Here is a 22,382-nt window from a genome sequence, read left to right on the forward strand (position 1 = left end):
TGAAATGATTACTGAAACATGTATAAGCCTAAGAAAAATGATTTTGTTTCTTAGTTAAGTATGGGACATATAATCTAATGTGACCAGTAAAAATTATGTTTATTCCATTATTGAAATCTACTTAAGTAAGCTCATCCCTCGTAATTTGATTGTATGTCAGACATTGTGAATTTTGCCAGACTTTGTTGGGTGCTGGATCTCTTTGTATGCCTATAAATATTCTTGAGCTTTGTCTGGCACACAGCTAAATTACTTAGAAACAGTATGATCCTTTAAAGGTTTTGCTTTTAAAAATTACGTGGGTGGGACCAGAGCAATGTTTAGACGAGGTCTAATTCTTTCATAATACTAACACAGGACCCTTTTAAGTACTCTGCCAATCCCAGGAATCATGAGTTTTTCCAGTTTGGCAGATGAAACCAGTACTATTCCCGGCCCCCTATGGGTTCTGAGTACCGTTTCTGTAATGCCTTCGGATAGTTCTTTCCCTGGCTTTACAGAGTTTCTACACATGCTTTTGCTGATCAGTACTCTGCTGAATATTGAGGGAAATCATCTGCAGATTTCTGCAGTCCGTCTCTGTGAAGCTCTCTCCTCTCTGGTACTCTCACCTGAAACTCTAGCTGCCTTGGTCTCCCCGGACTGACAGCTCCACCTCCTCAACTCAGTGGATCCTCCTCTATGCCTTCCAGCTTTCAAACTCTAAGCAGGTAGTAAACTGGGGCTCCTCATTTGTTTTCTGTCTCTCAAATAATTACTGTCCTTGTTGCTGATGTCCCGTATCTTGGGAACTATTGTTTCATATATTTTGTCCAAGTTTTGGTTGTTTCAGGAAGGAAGGTAAATCCAGTCGCTGTTAATTCCATTTTGGCTAAAAGCAGACTAAAGCCAGATTAAATCTTAAATTTATATTAATCTTTTAGTTTAATTTTCCAAAACATAGATTAAGAGTTTCTGATGAATAAATGAAACAGAGACCAGAAAAACAATACAAAAGATCAATGAATTCAAGAGCTGGTTTTTAAAGAAGATAAACAAAATCGACAAACCTTTAGCCAGACTAATCAAAAAAAAGAGAGGACTCAAATTAATAAAATCAGAAATGAAAGAGGAGAAGTGACAACAGACACCACAGAAATACAAAAAAATTTAAGAAATTACTATGAGGAACTATATGCCAACAAATTAGACAATCTGGAAGAAATGGACAATTTTCTAGAAGCATACAACCTTCCACGGCTAACTCAAGAAAAAAAGGAAAACCTGAATAGACTGATTACCACCAGGGAAATTGCAACAGTAATCGACAAGCTCCCAACAAACAAAAGCCCTGGACCAGATGGCTTTACAGGTGAATTTTACGAAACATTCAAAAAAGAATTATCACCTATTCTCCTCAAACTATTCCAAAAAATCCAGAAGGAGGGAAGCCTCCCAAACACTTTTTAGGAGGCCACTGTCACCCTGATCCCAAAATCAGACAAAGTCGTTACAAAAAAAGAAAACTACAGGCCGATATCCCTAATGAACATAGATGCAAAAATCCTCAACAAAATATTAGCGAACAGAATTCAGCAATACATTAAAAAGATCATACATCATGATCAAGTGGGATTCATCCCTGGTATGCAAGGGTGGTTCAACATCCACAAATCAATTAATGTGATACACAACATTAACAAAATGAAAAATAAAAATCATATGATCCTATCAATAAATGCAGAAAAAGCATTTAACAAAATCCAGCACCATTTATGATAAAAACTCTTAAGAAAGTGGGAATAGAGGGACCATATCTCAACATAATAAAGGCCATATATGAAAAACCCACAGCTAACATCATACTCAATGGGGAAAAGCTAAAACCATTCTCCTTAAGATCAGGAACAAGGCAAGGTTGCCCACTTTCTCCACTTCTATTCAACATAGTTCTGGACGTTCTAACCACAGCAGTCAGACAAGAAAAAGAAATAAAAGACATCCAAATTGGTAATGAGGAAATAAAATTGTCATTATATGCAGATGACATGATGCTATATATAGAGAACACTAAAGACTCCGTGAAAAAACTATTAGAACTGATAAATGAATTTAGTAAAGTATCAGGATACAAAATTAATATGCAGAAATCAGTTGCATTTGTATATACCAATAATAAAATATCTGAAGAAATTAAGAAAACAATCCCATTTATAATTGCTTCAAAGACTATAAAATACCTAGGAATAAATTTAACCAAAGAAGTAAAAGATCAGTACTCAGAAAATTATAAGATACTTAAGAGGGAAATTAAAAAAGATACAAATAGATGGAAACACATACCATGCTCATAGATAGGAAGAATTAATATCGTTAAAATTTCCATACTGCCTAAGGCAATATACAGATTCAGTGCAATTCCTGTCAAACTACCAAGGACATTTTTCACAGAAATGGAACATATAATCCTAAAAATTTATATGGAACCATAAAAGACCCTGGATAGCCTCGGCAATCTTGAGAATAAAAACAAAGTGGGAGGTACAACAATACCTGACATCAAATTATAGTACAAGGCTACAGTAATCAAAACAGCATGGTACTGGCATAAAAACAGACACATAGATCAATGGAACAGAAGAGAGAGCCCAGAAATACAGAAATAAATCCATGCCTATATGTTCATTTAATTTATGACAATGGAAGCAAGAATTTACGGTGGAGTAAAGACAGTCTATTCAATAAATGGTGCTGGGAAACCTGGACAGACACATGTGAAAAAATGAAGCTGGATCACGTCTTTACACCATATACAAGAATGAATTCAAAATGGATTAAAAACTTAAATATAAGATCTGGAACCATAAAACTCCTAGAAGAAAAATTACAGACATTACCTGGAGTAAGATTTTTACGGATATATCCCTTTGGGCAAGGGAAGTAAGAGAAAAAATAAACATGTGGGATTACATCAAACTAAAAAGTTTTTTTTCACAGCAAAGGAAACCATCAATAAAACAAAAAGGGATCCTACTGAATGGGAGAAGATATTTGCCAATGATATATCTGATAAGAGGTTAACATCCCAAATTTATAAAAAACTCAACTCCAAAAAAACAAACAACCCAATTAAAAAATGAGCAGAGGACATGGAGACATTTTTCTAAAGAGGATATACAGATGGCAAACAGACATGAAAAAATGTTCAACCTCACTAATCATTAGAGAAATAGAAATAAAAACCACAGTGAGATACCACCTCACCCCAGTCAAAATGGCCATCATCAATAAATCAACAAACAACAAATGCTGGCGAGGATGTAGAGAAAAGGGAACCCTTGTGCACTGTTGGTGGGATTGCAGATTGGTGCAGCCGCTATGGAAAACAGTATGGAGGTATCTCAAAAAACTGAAAATGGAACTATCTTATGACTCAGCAATTCCACCCCTAGGTATCTATCCGGAGAAATTCAAAACTCTAATTCGAAAAAATTTATGCACCCCTGTGTTTATTGCAGCACTATACACAATAGCCAAAACATGGAAACAACCAATTGGTAGATAACTGAATTAAGAAACCATGGTACATTTATACAATGGAGTATTACGCAGCCATAAAGAAGAATGAAATCTTACCATTTGCAACAATATGGGTGGACGTAGAGAACATTATGCTAAGTGGAAGATGTCAGACAGAGAAAGAGAAATACCATATGATTTCGCTTATATGTAGAATCTAAAGAAAAGAAAAAAATGAATGAACTAATCAGAAATAGTCTGAGAGATAGAGGAAAAACTGAGAGTTGCTAGATGAGAATGGGGGTGGGGATAAGGGGGAAGGTGAGGGGATTAGAAAGCACAATCAGTAACCACAAGATTGCCATGGGAATACAAAAGTCAATTTGGGGAATATAATCAATAATGTTGTAAAGATTTTGTAGGGTATCCGATGGACACTTGTCTCATTAGGGAGACCACCTCAGGGATGATGTAGATGCCTGATCACTGCACTGTACACCTGAAGCTGAAGCTGAGCAATAATGAATGTCAACTATATTTATATATATATATATATATATATATATATATATACACACACACATATATATATAATGTATATATATATGTGTGTGTGTATATATAGTTACAAGAAGTGGAGTACAGCATTAGGAATAGAGACAGTGGAAATGCAATGCTGTGTGTGATGTCAGAGGGGTAGTAGATTGGGGGAGGGGGCTTATCACTTTGTGAGGGACATAAATGATAAATATCTATTACACTGTTTTGTACACCTGTAACTAAAAAACAAAAGAAAAAAACAAAACTAGCATAGTCTGCATAAGATCAAGCAGTAAAATTTTCTTTTTTCATTAAAGATTAGTTTAGAATGTTAACAACTAATGCTAAGTATAAATAAAAATTGTTTTTGCACTTAAAAAAAAGTTTCTGATGATATTATCTCCAAATGAGATTATTTTTCAGGGAGCAAGTCCATGACTAATCTAGGCAGAACCAGATGATTTCTTAATCCCTTCCATTTGTAAAACCTGTTGTGTCATTATCTTTTGTTTTTTATAATTTATTGAAATTGAAATCCAGAAGTGTTAAGTATCTTACTCAAGATGTTTCCTTTTTTTTTTCTTTTTACGTTACAGTTGACATTCAGTATATTAGTTTCAGGTGTACAACATAGTGGTTAGACATTTATAGAATTTACAAGGTATTCCCCTCGGTAAGTCTTGCACCCACCTGACACCATATACAGTTATTACAATTAAGTATATTCTCTATGCTGTACTTTACAAATCCATGACTATTTTGTAACTGCCAATTTGTACTTCTTAATCCCTTCACCTTTTTCACCCATCCCCTAACCCCACTCCCATCTGGCAACCATCAGTTTGTGCTCTGTACCTATGAGTCTGTTTTATTTTGTTTTTTAAATTCCACATAAAAGTGAAATCGTATTGTATTTATCTTTGTCTGACTTATTTCACTTAGCATAATACCTTCTAGGTCCATTCATGTTGTTGCAAATGGTAAGATTTCGTTCTTTTTTTATGACTAATATTTCATTGTATATATGTACCACATCTTGTTTATCTATTCATCCATTGATTGGAGCATTTAATCCATTTAAAGTGATTATTGATAGGTATATAGTTACTGACATTTTATTGTTTTCTGATTGTTACAGTTTTTCTCTCCTTTATTCTCTTGCTCTCTTCTCTTGTATGCTGATGACTTTCTGCAGTGTTGTGTTTGGCTTCCTTTCTCTATATTTCTTGTATATCTTGTGTCATTATCTTTTTAATACAGTTAGAGCAGTGCTTTAATAAATATTTAAATTCAGACAATGCACAGTTGCTGTACATTAAAATAGCCTGCTATCTTTATCCTTCCCTCCTTCCTAATAAATAATGAAGAAATAATGAAACTGGTAATGAATAATTATAAATGGTCTCTACACTCTTTTGGAAAACAAATTGGAACTATGTGTTAAAAGGCATAAAAATAGCTATATCTTTTGGATCATTAACCCCACTTGTAGAATTATAACCAATGTAAATAATCTAAGATATGTAAAAAGCAGTATCTCCAACAGTGTTAATCATGGTGCTAATTATAATGGAAAAAATTGGAAATAATCTTAATGTCAAAATAGGTGCCCAATAAGAAGTTAATACACAAAATGTATAAAGAGCTCCTACAACTCAACAGCCAAAAAAAACAACGAAAACAAAAACCGAACAATTCAATTTAAAAATGGGCAAAGGATTTGAATAGGCATTTGTCCAGAAAAGATATACAAATGGCCAATAAATACAACAATAAAAAGAGATGCTCAGCGTCACACTAGTCATTAAGGATACAAATCAAAACTACAGTGAGATACCCTTCATATCCATTATTGCTACTATGAAAAACATGGAAAATACCTACTGGTGAGGATGTGGAGAAATTGGAACTCCTGTGCATTTCTGGTGGGAATGTAAAATGGTGTCGCTACTGTGGAAACCACTTAAGCATTCCTCAAAGTGTTAGATATATTGTTACCCATATGACCTATTAATTCCACTTCTAGGTATATACCCAAAAGAATTGACAGCAGGGACTCAAACAGATAGTTGCGCACCAATTTTCACAGCAGCAGCATTCACAATACTAGCCAACAGGTAGAAACAACCCAAATGTCCATCAAGAGATGAATGGATAGACAAAATGTGTTATCTACATATAAGGGAATATTAGCCTTAAGAAGGAAGAATTTGGACACGTACTGAAACATGGATGAACTTTGAAAGACATTCAGCTAAGTGAAATAAGCCAGACACAGAAAGACAAATACTACATGATTCCACTTAATATGTGGCACCTTCCGTATTTCTCCGAAAATAAGACCTACCCTGAAAATAAGCCCCCATTAAGATTGTCAGCCAGACGGACACATTTAATACGTTATGACAATGTTCCAGAAGAAGATGATATGACTATTTGAATAATGTAGATTGTTGTACATGAAAAAAATAAGACATACCCTGAAAATAAGCCCTAATGGAGAAAAAATTAATGTAAGACCCGGTCTTATTTTGGGGGAAACATGGTAGAGTACTCAAATTCACAGAAACAGAAAGTAGAATGATAGTTCCCAAAGCATGGGGGAAGTTACTGTTTATTGGATAGTTTCAGTTTGGGATGATAAAGAAGTTCTGGAGATGGGTGATGGTGATAGTTGCAGAATATTGTGAATGTACTTAATGCCACTAAACTATTAATGTACACTTAAAAATGGTTAAAGTGCTAAATATTATGTATATTTTACCATAAATAAACATCTTTATTGTATAGATATATGTGTATATATACATGTATTTTAAATGAAGAGCTCATGTTTGAAAAAAGAATAACCTAAGGAGTGCTGACCAGACAATCCTTCCTGTTCCTCCTCTCCAGGAGTGACACACGCGGCCATCTGGGCAGCCTGCATTTCTTACCTGAGTGCAGCTGTTCCCCCCGAGCTGAGGACGTCTGCTCAGGGCATCCTGCAGGGCCTTCACCTGGGTTTGGGGAGAGGCTGTGGTGCCATGATCGGGGGCGTGTTAGTCAATTATTTTGGTAAGAATGGCTTTCTCTTTTTCCCTTTCTACTGTGACAAAAACTTAATGATTTTTCAGCAACACCTCAGTAAGCACTCAGATTATTACTGAAGATTGCCAGAAGCTCAACTCCAGTAGTCATATTCTCTTTCTCCCTTTCATGGTAGTCATAACTGTAAAGCAGTGTGCTTCAGGTAAGGTGATTCCAGCCAGCCTGTCACTGTGTACACTTCTCTGACCAACAGCTTAGTGAGATGCTAAAGATACCTCAAAGGAGCCAGACAAACGAGGTAAACAAATGGGCTTTTGCTTTGACATAAACTACCCTAAACCTGCTGGTAATAATTTTAGAGGAAAGAAAACATCATTGGTATTCCATCATGAGATCCTGAAGCAGAAAAATCCAGCAATATGCTGGCCTTGGTAATGTCACTACATCTACGACGACAGTCTGTCAGCCCTGTCAGATCTCCCTTTTTGGAATTACAGGGGCTGAGGTGAAGATGAGGTTATTCTGCTCTAGGCTCTTAACTGCTCAGCCATCTGTGGAAGGTGGGCCCAGGAATGTCTAAATTGACAGCACTGTTTGAGCTCCGCTGCTCCAATTACACATTAGTAGGGCTGTTTAATAGTTAGGTAAATGGTTTTTATGAAAAAGAGAGTACCACTGAATTCTATGGTGAAACACACCCAGATACAGTCCTTTATAAATGCAGTTTTAAAATGTGACCAATGACACATCCAGTAGTAGCACCTGGGTCTCCTGATACCTACTCTGCCGTGTGTGTGTTTCACTCGATGAAGCTAATGGCCATTTGCCATTCTCTGGGTCATCCCAAGCTTTGCTGCCTTTGTACTGAACTTTAGCACAGTGACTGTTTTGGATGAACGCTACCTGCATTTCCTGGAATCACTCTATAGAGTGCTGTTTGTTTTCCAGGGGCTGCTGCAACCTTCCGAGGAATCGGCATGGCCTGCCTGGTCATCCTGCTCCTCTTTGCCCTGATCCAGTGGCTGGCAGTGCCAGATGAAGAAGAAGGTAAACATATCTCTTCTTTCTTAGTGGTTCGAAAGCTTGAAGCCGTGGGGAATTCCATGCATATCCTTCAGAAACCAGAGATGGCGACAGAGTATACAACAGAGTATACAACTGCAGAGTATACAACTACTTGGCTCGATGTTCTCTGGTGTATCAGCGGACTCGTGTACTGTTGCTCGAGAGGAGCTATCTATTGTATTGAAAAGAAGATTGTTGTCTTACATAGCTTGGGATATTCTTGTTTTGGTTTATGGTATAAGGTACTGGGGGAAGTATTGGTTTTAAATTTCTCTGGTATTCTAAATGGATTTAAAATTTAAATTAAATAGGTATAAGACTATACAGTAACTTCACTACTAGAGATAGGCAGTGGTATTAATCTGCATGCTTTTATTATACCTTCCTTTGAAAAAATGTCTAAATTTTAAATTTGAAGTTTTCCATCAATTAGGCATAGCCTTCATTAAAGTTGTTATAGAGAAAGAAGGTTATATCAAATATGATGTTTAAATGAGAACAAATTTCCAACTCTTTTTTTAATGAACTCTTTTTTTAAATGAACTTTTCGTTTTGTTTAGTTTTATGAAGAAGGGCAACCAGTAGAATAGAAATATTCCTGCTGAGGTCTTAGGTTCCAGAATGGAGCTCATTTTCTTTTGTGTCCTGTCCTTTGACTGGCGTTTGCCTCAAGTACCTGAAATGCTTTTGTTAGGAAAACTAGCCTGTTACAGAAACCCTAGAGATAGATTTTAATCCCAACAAGTCACTCAGAAAGAAAGACCAATACTGGTTTTTCTCATTCTTATTCTTTTATAATCTTAATTGGATCATATCTCTCATATACCCTCCGTCTCCTTGCCTTCAGTAAAAGGCCAATAAAAACAGCTATCACATGGCTTTTCCTGTTTTGATGTTTATCTTTAAAATCTCATACTGTAAGTGGGCCTAAGGCAACATTCACTGTAACCTTTGCCCCACAGATGTGGGGCAAAATGAACAATACATTTTATAAATAAGTATTAGTTAATGTGTATTAAATCCTGTAAAGAGACCCTGGAAGAGAAACCTCATGTTCACTTGCTCAGTACTTGGATCAAGTAAAGAAGCCTTTGGTATACAGCAATTTATTAACGTTGCCAACCACACTAGAATGGGCTTGTGGGATTGTATGCTTGTTTCGTTGTTTATTTTTATGTTTTTTAAATGTGTAGAAAACTAAAAAATGATTCAAACATGATTTTCTCTCTAGACAAGACAATGTTGGCAGAAAGGATTCCTGTTCCATCAAGTCCTGTTCCCATAGCAACCATCGACTTGGTACAGCAACAGACAGAAGACATCATGCCACGCATTGAGCCCAGACTTCCACCCAAGAAAACCAAGCACCAGGAAGAACAAGAGGATGTGAACAAGCCAGCCTGGGGGGTCAGTTCCTCTCCCTGGGTGACCTTTGTCTACGCACTCTACCAAATTAAAGAGATGATACAGCTCACAAGAGACAGCCATGCTTCTGAGACACAGCCGTTACAGGTAAAGCTCCTCTGCTGGCCTACCTTAAGTGTGCCCAGTGTTTCAGTCATCAGTTATTCACTCAGTGAGATTATGGAAGGTCTGCTGGGGGAAACAAACATGCAGACAAATAATGTCAGTACTCTGTGACAAGTGCATTATGGGGTGTGTACAGGATTCCACAGAGGAAAAATCCTACCTTATGGAGTTGAGGAAGGTTTCACAGAGAAGACAACACTTCTTGAAAGTGTTGAATATATCTATTCTAATTTTGTATATTTCTTGAAAATTTCAGTGTTGTCAGATACAAGTTGCAGTTGCAAAGCAAAAATATATGGTTCTTGCTTTGGGGGCACTAATCGCTGTGATTCTAAAATTCTAGTGGGGACATTATATATAATAGGATCTTAATAAATATTTGATGAATTAATGAGTACCCTGAGCCACTGTGTGGGTCTAATAATGACACCTAACTCAGTGGAAGTGTGGTTTTGCTGGAGGCCCTACATGAAAAATAAAAAGTGTAGTTTTTCTTGTCCGAACAGGTGTGATCTCTCCAAGTAAATCATGTTGATAAAAGTGTGGGTAATTGTAACTAAAGCTATATTCTGCCTTTGGAAAATGATTAAGTGTGACTTCTATGAACAGTTTGGCTAAAGTAATGAGTCCACTTCCTTGTGTTTATGTTAATCATTTCCTTTTATTTGATGCATCATGTCAGCTCTATTCCTAGAGTAGTTTGCAGGGGGAAATAAAGGGGAAAGACGTAAAAAGTAATTTGGGTAACTTCTATTTTTGAAAATTTGAACTACCTTTATCATGACTTTGTAAACTAACATAATGTTTCTGTAATTTAAACTAAATCTCATTCTTCATTGATAACCATAATGCATTCTGGTCTATGCATGATCCTATTTATTTATCCAGATAATAAACTCACACAAATCCTCTGCTTAGTCATGAAGGAGAATATCAAGGTGAGAGGGGCATATAAAGGATGTGAATCAGGGAGGTGAAGCAAAAGAAAAGATGGTATCTCTTGCTTGAATAGCAATGTTTTCACTACTTTGGGCACTCATCCTTATTTTCACAGAAGCCTGTCGGGCTTAGTTATCATTAATTTTTTTTTCTGGTATGTTAATTTTAACACTGGCTGGTATGGCTTAGTTATTTTTTATTAAGAAGCTGTTATAGTAAGATTTATTTATTTATTTATTTTTACATTTTGGAATCAATCACAGAAATAACATTTGTTTTTTGGTGCTTAGCTACTGGAAATGATAGGTACTGATTCAGAGGAAAATGCATTTTAAAAATATGTTTCCTGATTTGTAAAAATGACTGTGGCATGGAATACAGCAGTGTGGCATTTTACAGAGATGCCATGGGGTGATTGCTGGAGTGTGTACTCACAGTTCCTTACAATTGCTTACATAAGTGCTTGTTTACATTCCCTTTTTTTATGTGGATGTTCTGTCTTATTTAATTTTCACTGTATACTTTAAAATCTCAAATGTATATAGGGCTCTTAATTTCAGGATATTCTTTTGTGGCCCTGTCTCTGAGATGGAGAATGCATTACTTCCTGTTAGACAAGGTGCCTAGCAACTGTTGAATTCTGTGGTCTCAGCAAGTGGCCTGAGTTCCATGCCATGCTGCTTGCCCAGTGACTTGCCACAATGGCTGGTGGGGACTCAGTACATATTTGTTAATGTAAATTGTTTGCCTAGTAGTAACAGGCACTTTGGTAGTAATGTTCCTTTACCCACAAGATATGTGTGCTTACAGTGTTTGTATTTTTCATGCGGCTTTGGCAGTTGCACGTAGGAAAAGAGATGAAAGGTAAGACCTTCATTCTATCCTTATTCTTCTATTACTTGTTCCCTGGAGTGGTCACTTGATGATGATCTCCCCATGTTTCCTATATCTTATTGGGAAGTATATAAAAAGTGTTGCATTTATTTGCTAGCACTGACCATGAGGCATTTCTTGTTTTTTTCCTTCCAGGAGACCAGTGAGAATCGGAGAGATTCTCCAGCTGGTGGAGCACAGCCTGTCCCATGTGAGATTTCCTCTGACCCATCCAGAAATCAGCCATCCCCTCAAGCAGCAGCATCTCAGATGCAGAGCAGCCCTGTTCTCCCCAGTGTGGACCAGACTGCAAAGGAAAGTGAGGACCAGCAGGCTCAGCCTGTTTCTGGGGGACACTGAGGGGTTCTGCTCATTTCACACCCTGCATGGAACAGGGCTCCTCTGCCAGGACAGAGGCAGAGGTGCCCCCAACCCCGGACATGCCTCACCTTGAGGAGCATAGCACCACACACGCTTCTAAATACCTGAACTCATTAACATGGAAACACACACATAGGAGCTACAGTACATATTGGCAGAAACAGTTTACCTTCCATACTCCCACCGGAATCACTGAAGGGAAATGGAGTTCAATGAGGACTTGGTTGGTTAGGTTAAGGACTACAGGACTTCTCTGCCAGGGCAGGGAGAGTTGAAACCAGCAGTTACACTAAGTAAGTGGAGGGAAAGAAAGTGTTTCAAGGTAAGTGCTGATATAAATCCCTATTCTGATTATTTATTCTAATTATTTGGTTCTTAATGCAAACTGGGAAGAAACAGAATACACTTATAATTTTGTTCCTCTTAATGAGAACCATTTAAAAAGATTTAAATACAGTAAGCAGATAAAAGTAGAGTATATGCTTTTGTTTAAAAAAGGGAAAAAGTATAATCAGAAACTTGGCATATCTCTAGCAAATATATTTTTATATGTGTATGGTATATAATGAAAATAGTCAATTCTTTGAGCAAAAGCTGTTATTGACAACTGCAAGCTAAGCTGAGCTTTAAAATGCCTTTTGTTTTAAATGGGCTTTAAGATCAGAGGAAGGAATATTCCAAATAAACTAACCAACTCAGTATCCTGTGGCCTGGTAGACGAGGGTTTACTAAATATATTGATACTGTAAATAGCCGATATCACTATTTATAATTTTATAGTGATTCAGGCTCTACTTAGTTGATGGAGTTTTTAAAAAATCACTGAATTCCTAAGAGTTTCTTTAATTTAGCAGTACTATTTACAAATAACAGTATAAGATTTAAGTGCCTGGGAAAGGGATGCAATTTTTAAAAATTACATAGTGGGTCAGTTTTTGTTTTGTTTTTGGTGAGGGGTAAAAGGTGTTGAATAGGAAACCAGGAATGGAAAGGACAGGAATAAGAAGTAACTGTACTTTCCAATGACTAAAGAAACACATCTCAGTGTATTCTTTCCCTTGAGGACACAGTCAGACACTGGACAGTTCAGATGTGGGTATGCTACTGTAAACATGACAGCTACTGTCAGAACAATGGCTGGGTGCATCACACATTACGCTTGCTGCTAAAAATGAAAGCTAAGGTTAATAGGAAGCCTTGGGGGAGGGCTATGGAAAGGGAATACTGCTTTAGTGAATGAAGGTCAATTATAGTGTGTATAATAGCTGTGGATGAGCATAGGAGAGAGGAAAGAACGGAGTTAAAAAGGAGCAACTCACTTTACCCTCTGACCCTGATTAAACAGGATCAGTTGTAAAGTGAGGGCTTCTCCATGATACTATACTTCTGCCCCAAACTGCATCTGGGAGAAGAAATTCTACACTTGGATTTCTAGCTTCACCACAAAACACAGCTTAAAAATAAAATAACGGAAAGAAATTGAATTAAGCAAATAGTTACTTTTGCACTTGAACTGAAATGTACTGTACTATAAATTATCATGACTCATTTTAAGTGACCTTTAAAAATCAGATGTATTTATTATGCTTATGTAATTATAGAAATGAAGAAATGGGTGACAGGCTGAACCTCACCTATGAATGTACAGTATGTGGATTTGTGAAACTGACCTGTAGGGAGTCAAAAACTTATACTGTATCTTGTGTTTACAGTTCTGATTTACTCCTTTGAAAAGCCTGCTGTTTTGGAAATGCACAGTTGATATGTTGAAATAAAAATAAATACCATTTTTAAACATTTCTTAAATGATAAAGATGGGACCAGAAAAATAGAAGTACTTTACTCTGTAATGGATAAGACCAGATTCAACAGGGCTTTGTTATGCAACGTTTACTGTGAAAGCTGATTCAATAATGCAGTAATTTCCAGCCTTTTAGACACATTCATGGGTTTGTGGACTTTGTGACTTTTTCTTCCTTTCTTCCAAGTGGCATTTTAAAAAATATTAAAGTGAATTCAAATTAAATTTCGATTTGAGAATTTTATAACCCCTCTTGAGATTCCATGGAAATACCCAGGGTGTCACAAAGCCCAGGCTGGTAATCACTGCCTTAATGACTTATTTCATACTCTTTCCCCTATGATTGTAGAAAAAGTGAACTGCCCAAAGTGCTAAGCTTGTGTGGATCCAAAGAAGTTAGTTGGTAATTATTAAACTATTACTCAAAGCCGTAAGTAGACTAATACATTATAATACATATATCTCCATTAGCCAGTAAACCTCATGTAAAGCCTAAACAAATCATAGGAAGAACAGTGCTGCTTTACTGGCCACATGAAGCAGTTAGCTAAGCGTTTCCCTCGGATTTGCAGTTCTCCCAATACTGCTGGGGGTGGAGCTGCTGCAGGCGCCGGGACATCACTTCAGCAGTATTTCTTACAGCCGATCTGGAGTTCAGCAGTGAACCACACCCATAGTTACATAGTTACTGGGTGCTTGTTATGTGCTGAGATCATTTTGTCCTTATCACTATCCCCACTTTCAATAGGATTCTGGAGGGAACACAGCTTAGTGATGGGACCAAAGCTAACTTTGTAGAGCAGCACCGTCCGGAATGGTAGCCATTAGCTGCAGGGGACTGTCAGCCCTGCAGTGTAGATAGTGCACCTGAGGAAATAGCATTCTCATTTAAACAGCCATATGTGGTTCATGGCTACCATATTGAACCTTGAAGGTACAGGGGACGAAATCGCCTTTGGGAGATCTCAGGGCCTGTTTCCTCATCTTCAGTGTGAAAAGACAGACCCTTAAGTTAACATTCTGTGAAGATGAGGGCATGCTGTGACAGAGTTGACAGTAGGGAAGTCAAAGGTGACCTTCCATTCGGGAATTCTTCTGTCCTTTAGTACATGGGGACAAGACAAAGCTACTTTTAAAGCCCTAAACCACTACTGTTGTTTCAGCAAAGCTCTGAAAATACCTGGCTCAAGAATTCCAAACCATTGGGGAGATGGGAGAGGTTGGTACCTGCATAGGGACAGAATAAAGGGGTGAGAGAAAAGGGGTGGTTTCTCAAATCAGCAAGTGATTTACCGTATGCCAGGACAAAGTGTGGCTTAAGAGAGTAACTGGAAAGTTAGAATGGGGTAGAAATGGACCAGTCCAGATGGGCCCTAACTCTCACTCAGCTCCCACCGCTTCAGGTGGTTGAGGCAGCACCTGCCCCACTGTGGCTCCAAGGAGGTCCCAGTTTTTAGATGGCAACCCAGGGACCTTATGGTGCTGGGGGTAGGAGTGCTGGCTCTGCAGTCCCACTGTCTGGCTTTGAGCCTCACCTCTGCCAGTGAGAAGTTACATACACACATAACCTTTCTGGGGCTCAGGACCCTCCTCTGTAAAATTAAGGTGATTAGTGTCTGCTTACAGGTTGTTTTGATATTTAAACGACATACCTGACACATAATGTACACTCCATAAATACCACCATTGTTGTGTGGCATAGTCTGTGGCAAGAGGACTGCTGTCTCATTTCCCCAACCAGGGCCTAGCTCTCTTAGTATTTGGTTAACATTTAAACCTATGATACGACATTCTCTCAAACTACAGTGCTATGTTAAATATGTTTACCTATACCTAGTAAGCTGTGCAATAAAACATTCAGTTCCCACCATTAAGTGGTTGGAGATATGAGTTAAGAGACAAAATTAAGCAAAACGTAAGTGAAAGAGAATGGGAAAAAAATGTCAACTAACTGACAATTCCATAGTGTGCCAAGAATGCAGAGAGGTTATGACATTTGTTCTACAATTGCAATGTTTCTTTTTCTTCTAAAAGGTGTCAACAAGTGTAAACAAGAACTTTATATAATCATTTAACAAATTATATATCATGCTCTTTCCCCAATAGCTGAGGGTACCATTCTTTTCAACTGTAAAATTGTACTTTAAAAAGGTTAGGAATTTTTTTTTCCCTAAAAAGATCAATGGGGTCTTGAAAAATAACATCTAGACCAGTGTTACTCTAGCTGTGGTCGTGGGCTGGTGCTGTCCATAAACTATTTCTGGAGTGTGACGAAATAGAAATTAAGCATTTTGAAACATGCAAGTCAATTTGACATTGCCATGACGTCCCATCACATTGGCACTGGGCTTATATTTGGTACGTATTTTAAAACTTTATTTAATTTTTCTAATTGATTTTTAGTGTATTTTACAAAAGTATCGTGTGTGATGGACTGGGTGAGGCGGGGGCACTGGCCCACTGCTGGATAGTGTAGAAGCACTGCTGGGGACCAGGACCTCCTGTACACAGAACTACACGACACATGACTGACATGTGCAGAACAACAGATGTGGTATCTCTTGAATGGATTAGCCATGGGGCCACTTCCTTGACAAACTTTTTTTTAAAAAGATGGCAATCAAGGAAGTTGAGAGTCTATAGGCACTGACCCACTGGGGCTCAAATTCTCATTCTATCTCTAGCTATATTTCTTCGGCAACCTTGTTGTACTTTCTCTGAGTCTTTCTTCAACTGTAAAATGGAAAAATACTACAATACATTACAGAGTGGTTATGAGGTTCAAATGAAGAGACACAGAAACTAGCTAGTGTAGTAGCTGATAGATCTCCAATAAATACGGATATTCTTCCCCTTTCTCCTTTTGATCACTTATTTTTTTTTAATGGACCAAATCTAGAAACAAACATCCCCCTCCCCAAATTATTAAAACAACACAAGCAGCTATCCCATTAAATGAACCTCTAAGATTTATCCTGGTAAGTAATATACTCATCCTAAATCTCTGGTGACCTATTAAGATAGCACATTCAGGGATCATAGCAAAAATATGCAACTAGATAACTCAATTCCCAGACCAGAGAAAGACAAGATTTTAACCTATCTGAATGAAAAACATGCCCACTAGAAGAGGATATGGCTATTGATCAATAACAAAAGATTAGAAAACTAGCAGTCACAGAGAGGAAAAAGTTGGCAGGGGTAATCTTTGCCAACAGACTGGCTCTCCCATCACTTTAGCAAGGCTAGTCCCATTGTGGGGTGTTTGCATTAGACATTTTGGTCTGATGACATTAAATGTGAATTATATAGCAAACTCCTTTTTCTTCTTTCTGTTCACCATGCAATGTTCTTACTACAATATGACCCCTCTTGGATCTGTTTTCTGAGAGAATATGTGCTGGTTGTTATCAATTCAACTGTTTTTATCCTTATGCCAGTTACATGGTTGGCAGTGAATCACTAAATGGACAGACTATATGAATTGGCTAATGTAAGACAGGTCTTACGGTGCAGTAACAAAAATCAAAGTTCTCAATCAGTAAGGCCAAGAGTCACATCCATATGGTTAATTCGTCAATGTCATGCCACTATGTGGGGTCTCTCAGAAGGCAGCTTGCTCCTGGAATCACCTAAAAATACTGCTCACTGAAGGCTTCTTCGAAATTCCACATCCATTGTGTTATTTATGCCCAGAATCCTTCTATCAGTTGGACAAAAAAAGCTGGCTTAAAAAATTATACTTCTCTAACTCTGGGGAATAATCACATACAGAATAATATAAGATCCTTTTTCTTGACATCATTTCAGGGGTCTTAATTCATCCACTTGTTTAGATACATTGATGTAATCCATTATCTATTCCAAATTTCATACTATCTAAAACATCTTAAATATTGTCCTAAATGTCAGATGGACACTGTCTTATAATTTCAGCCCTAAGTATTACTGGCAAACCATACAACTAATTCACAAAGAATTTTTTGTGATATGTAAAACGTGTTTTAAAATCTTTTAAAAAATACCATTTGAATGATACAATTGTTTAAGCATGGCTACCTACACTACATCTCACCCACACATTTGGGTATCCAATAGTCCAACTAGCTAACAACAGTAAGCTTCTGTGAGGAACGCAGCATAAGCAATAAAACTCAACAAAGGACAGCTCTGGATTCTCCCCACACACTCTTTTCTTTCACTGGTCTTCTATTAATCAGTAAATACACCATCATTCACCTAGTTACTGTCAACTATATTTATATAAACATATATGTGTGTGTGTATATATTATATATACATAGTTACAAGAAGCGGAGTACAGCATTAGGAATAGAGACAGTGGAAATGTAATGGCTGTGTACGATGTCAGAGGGATAGTGGATGGGGGAGGGGTGTTGACAGTGTGAGGGATATAAATGATAAATGTCTAGCTAATACATTGTTTTGTGCACCTGAAACTAATAAAAAAAATCCTGGAAAAAACACACAAAACACAACAAAGGGTTCTGCTAGGTTCCTTAATTGCCCACCTCTGGTGGTGTGAAGCACAAAGCCAACTTTCAACCACCTGTGAAGAGCAGAGCTGTTTTATAGAAAGGTCATTTAAACTGTTTATAGGCCTTTAAATAAAGAAAGGAAAGAGGAAGGGAGAGGGAGAAAAGGAGAAAGGAGGGGAAAAAGATCTATTATGGGAGTTATCTGCCATGTTTCCCCGAAAATGAGACCTAGCCAGACATTCAGCTCTTGTGCATCTTTTGGAGCAAAAATTAATATAAGACCCGGTCTTACATTAATTTTTACTCCAAAAGATGCATTAGAGTTGATGGTCAGGCTAGGTCTTATTTTCGGGGAAACATGGCATGTCTTATTGCTGATGGGGATTAGAATTGTGATTAGTGCTATAATAAATCCCAAATCAAATTAACAACAGAAATAATGCCAAATATATTTCAAGTAATGCTTTTAATTGTTCGCGTTTTACAGTACTTGTATAACAGACAATGACAAATCCATGATTTCTTCTAAAACTGAACACCCAAAACAACATCCTGGAAGACTGTTGCTCTTTTCTTTGTTCTTTGGCTATTGTAATGATTACACCCAGCTTGGCCCACTAAAAACTGCTTCCTTCTATTGTCAGCACCTCTTCACCCTGACACAGGTGAAACCCAGTAGCTGTCTTGGCTGGGATGTGCGCCCTGGGAACTCCAGCAGACTGTTTTCTGTGATTCACACACACACATTTTGTAGGACACAAACTGCCTCTTGGGGAGACGAACACGGTGAGCACAACCACTGACGCATCTGATATATTTATAATATATCACCAATAAACATAAAAAAAGATCAGATTGAGCTATAACAAAAATGATGTTAGAACTGTTTACACTTATAAAACATCATCATCATAAATCTGAATAAAAGATACTTTCTTTGATTTTTAAAATCAGAGTCTATGTGAAAACACAGATTGAATTTGGTGCATTTCACAAAAATAGCAAAGCTCCTAACAGGAAAAGGTATCTGGCAAAAACAGAGACCTGTAAAACACACACCGCTTAAAGAAGAAATATTTAAAAATCAATCTAGAAAATTTTAAATGAGTAAACAACTCTACTAAATCTGGCCCAGGAAAAGCAGTGCCTAACCTCTCTTGAGATTCCTCCTTCTTTATGCCTCTATTATGATTCGATTGCAGCAAAAAAAAAAAAAAAAAAAAAAAAAAAAAAAAAAATCCTGGGTTTGATTCTTACTGAGAATCAGTTTAGCAACACTTAACCCTTAGATTGCATGTTCAGATCTTTTCTTAGACCTATGTTTAGGCCTCCTTTCTTCAGGGTCAAAGCTCAGCTGGTCCCTCACTTTACTCTGGAGTTTATCATCATGAATCAAGAAAAGATTTGTTCTCTGCAAGAAAGATCACAAATCCATACACCCTTAAATAGAGTTCAATAGGGAAATAAAGATCATAAATCTGTTTTGTAGGAAAGTTACAAACATATAAAACTAAGCAACTTTTAAAAATGGACCAGTCAACTCAAAATGCCACAAGAGGTTTAATGGCTTCGATTTCAACATACAAAAATATATAGAAAGTAATTCTAATTTCTAATCCTTATATATGTTTACAAAAGTCTTCTCAAAACTTTAAAATATAATCTTAGGAAATGTTTCTTTGTCACAATTATCAAATAGCTCGCTTGCCATTATTAAAAAATAAAGTCACCAATATTGTGAGACCCAAGGCTGTAGGGAGATGATCTCTTGCCTCACCTCTAAAGGTCCCTTCTGCCTGAGGCGTAGGCAATGCTAGGGCTGAGGGTCTAGACCCAGTGCTGCCTTTAAATCGCTCTGTGGTCTTGGATAAGTTATTCGACCTCCCCGAACCTCAATTTCTCCATCATGAGCATTTTCCAAACATGTGTTCCAAGGAATATTTATCTCATGAAAAATAGTTCTGTGGTCAAATTGAGTCAGAAACTGCTACACACAATTTCTCTTCTTTAGGAGATTCAGTGTGCGTCAGTGTTATTAAAGGTTCTGAGAAGTCCTACGGTACATTTTTTTTAACTTTGTATCAATCTTAGTTGACCAGAATCCCTTTATGACTAAAGCCTATAAGCATCTGTGGACTGTACTTTGGAAAACACTGGTCCCGCATATCTCAGGTCTCTGCCAGCACCTTTATGAATAACATACAGGAAGAGCAATGCAGTCTTTTGACACAGGCTCGGGGGATTAAAAGGATTTAAGGCCCTTGAGTTGACGAAGCACCTGTTCATACTTACTGGCCCCTTGAAGATCAACAGAATTCCCTTGTTCCTAATGAAAGTCTTCATTCAGGCAAAGTTGGAATACTGTCATAGAATCTCGGTGGCCACCTACTGTACAATAAATAGCAGAACTGGCCAAGAATGATCAGTTATCTTCAATAGAGTTTAGTTTTCCTTTCCAGTGCAATCTGATTTTTCTCCATAGCAAAAGCCTTTGCCACTGGTCCCTAGAACCACTTGAACAGGCTCCTTGCCCTGTACCCACTTCCATGTCCCGAAGGAAGTCCATGAGCGGTAGACCGTCAGGAAGTACTCAGGTTAAAGAGCTGTTCTTCCAAGAAGGCACCTCCAAGGCCGTACTGTTCTTCATGAAGACTCATTTCTTCAGGAGACAAGTGGCTTCCTCCAAGAACAAATTCTGCAAACCTATTAAGTTTTTTTGTTTGTTTTAAATAAAGTTAATGTTATCACAGAAAGGTTTACTTGGAACATGTTCCCTTACTACGCATCCTCTTTCATTAAATTGGACTTTGTGGCAATAGAAGAATGGCATTTACACGGTGGGTGTAAAAACGGGAATGGCTTATGTGATCCTTTTCCAGATATTCATGGAAAGGGTAGAGAAGTGGGCACCAGACTTACATGCACTGAGTGCTGCTAAACACACCCAATGCTGTTTCCTAATTCCTCTCTTCTTAGTTTAGATTTATTATTTATTCATTAGTTTAGTGTCATACTTCCCCCCCTTCAATCTTTGAGTGCACTGTCATTTGAATTAAGCTATGAAGACGAGAAAGCAGTAAGGGAAAGATGTTGGAGCAGTGATGCCTTTCTTGGTGAACTTTAGAAATTATTTCCCACATCAGTAGAATGAGAAGCAGATGACATATCCCGTGCCATCTTTCTCCTTCTCGTATGAAAGCTATCTTTGTGGCCTTCCCTGTAAAACATATCAGATTAAGAGTTTCCAGGTGGGAATTCCCACCCGTTCTCAGGAATTTTTTTTTGCTTTCCTGTTCCCGAATCCAGAGATATAAACTGTTTTCTGTTCTCCACAATGAATCGTTTCCACAAAGTGACAGCTGATACTACCAACCACCTGGGTTCAAGGAGCCGATTTTCCCAATTTCCTGACCAACTTTTCTTGGGATTTGGGAATGGGAAAGTGAAAAAAAATTCCTGAGAACGGGCGGGAATTCCCACCTGGAAATTCTACATCAGATCAATATTTATTCTGACATTAGCAGTTGTACTGTGCAAGTCAGAGCACTGAAGAAGAACCTCTGACAGCCTCTACATCATCTGTGATCCAGGAAGTAGTCTGTTTTTAATCTGAAATATCTGTACTAAACCACTATAGTATTTTCCCAATAATTCTAACCCGAGTTGTGGTCCCAGGAGCTGCCCAGGGCTTACTTTTTTGGAGTCTGAAGTCTGGAGATGGCCAGCCACGTCGGGAAGTCGGGTCTGCGGCAGGCTCGGCGCAGGTCCTCCAGAGCACTGCTTGTTTCAGCATCAGCTTGTTCCCTGTATTCATCTTCAGTAAGATACGAAACTGCCAGCTTTTCTGACGTAAACCATTTCTTCATTTTCCTAAGACATGTGGTATTGGGTTGCTAGATTCGTGGCCACGTCTGATCATTCAATTCAACCCTTCAGATTTTGACAATACATTTCTTTGACAGTAATAGTAATACTTATTTATTTCCTTTATATCACACTATACTTTTTTTATTGTTGTTACTGTAACCGAGGTACTTGGAACATGGTTTGGACCCAACATTTCTGCTTTTCTGGAAACCATCCTAAATAATGTCCTAAGGCATTTGAGGATCAATTTCCAATAGGTATGTTGTGTTTTTCTTCCTCAGTGATTTCTAACCACACAATCAGAAAGTTAAAAGTTTGGCTTCTTTATGCTTGGCCTGCTGATTTTCCTGGGCACTGAC

At 37.6% G+C, this 22,382-nt stretch overlaps 2 protein-coding genes across 7 annotated transcripts in view; one reads left to right on the forward strand and one right to left on the reverse strand.

The window, feature by feature from the left end:
- The window catches only part of MFSD6 (major facilitator superfamily domain containing 6), a 61,967-nt gene extending 48,316 nt beyond the window's left edge, over positions 1-13,651 (forward strand). For 4 of the 5 annotated variants that reach the window (XM_081051956.1, XM_081051954.1, XM_081051955.1 and 1 more), the window contains 4 exons: positions 6,934-7,095; positions 8,017-8,115; positions 9,365-9,645; positions 11,632-13,651. In XM_081051956.1, coding sequence (XP_080908082.1) covers positions 6,934-7,095; positions 8,017-8,115; positions 9,365-9,645; positions 11,632-11,835 — 746 coding nt within the window. In that variant the 3' untranslated portion in view covers positions 11,836-13,651. Of the gene's footprint in view, positions 1-6,933; positions 7,096-8,016; positions 8,116-9,364; positions 9,646-11,441; positions 11,467-11,631 lie in introns of all 5 variants that reach the window. The other variant, XM_081051958.1, reaches the window with a different exon arrangement.
- NEMP2 (nuclear envelope integral membrane protein 2) overlaps positions 1-22,382 on the reverse strand; it is a 64,916-nt gene that overhangs the window by 20,616 nt on the left and 21,918 nt on the right. Inside the window, exons 8-9 of one of the 2 annotated variants that reach the window (XM_081051959.1) lie at positions 21,850-22,026; positions 19,699-20,859 (exon numbers count right to left, since the gene is read on the reverse strand). In XM_081051959.1, the coding sequence (XP_080908085.1) occupies positions 20,736-20,859; positions 21,850-22,026 (301 nt within the window). In that variant the 3' untranslated portion in view covers positions 19,699-20,735. Of the gene's footprint in view, positions 1-19,698; positions 20,860-21,849; positions 22,027-22,382 lie in introns of those variants that run through there. The other variant, XM_081051960.1, reaches the window with a different exon arrangement.

The sequence above is a fragment of the Rhinolophus hipposideros genome (assembly GCF_964194185.1).
Source record: "Rhinolophus hipposideros genome assembly, chromosome: 6".
Lineage (NCBI taxonomy): Eukaryota > Metazoa > Chordata > Mammalia > Chiroptera > Rhinolophidae > Rhinolophus > Rhinolophus hipposideros.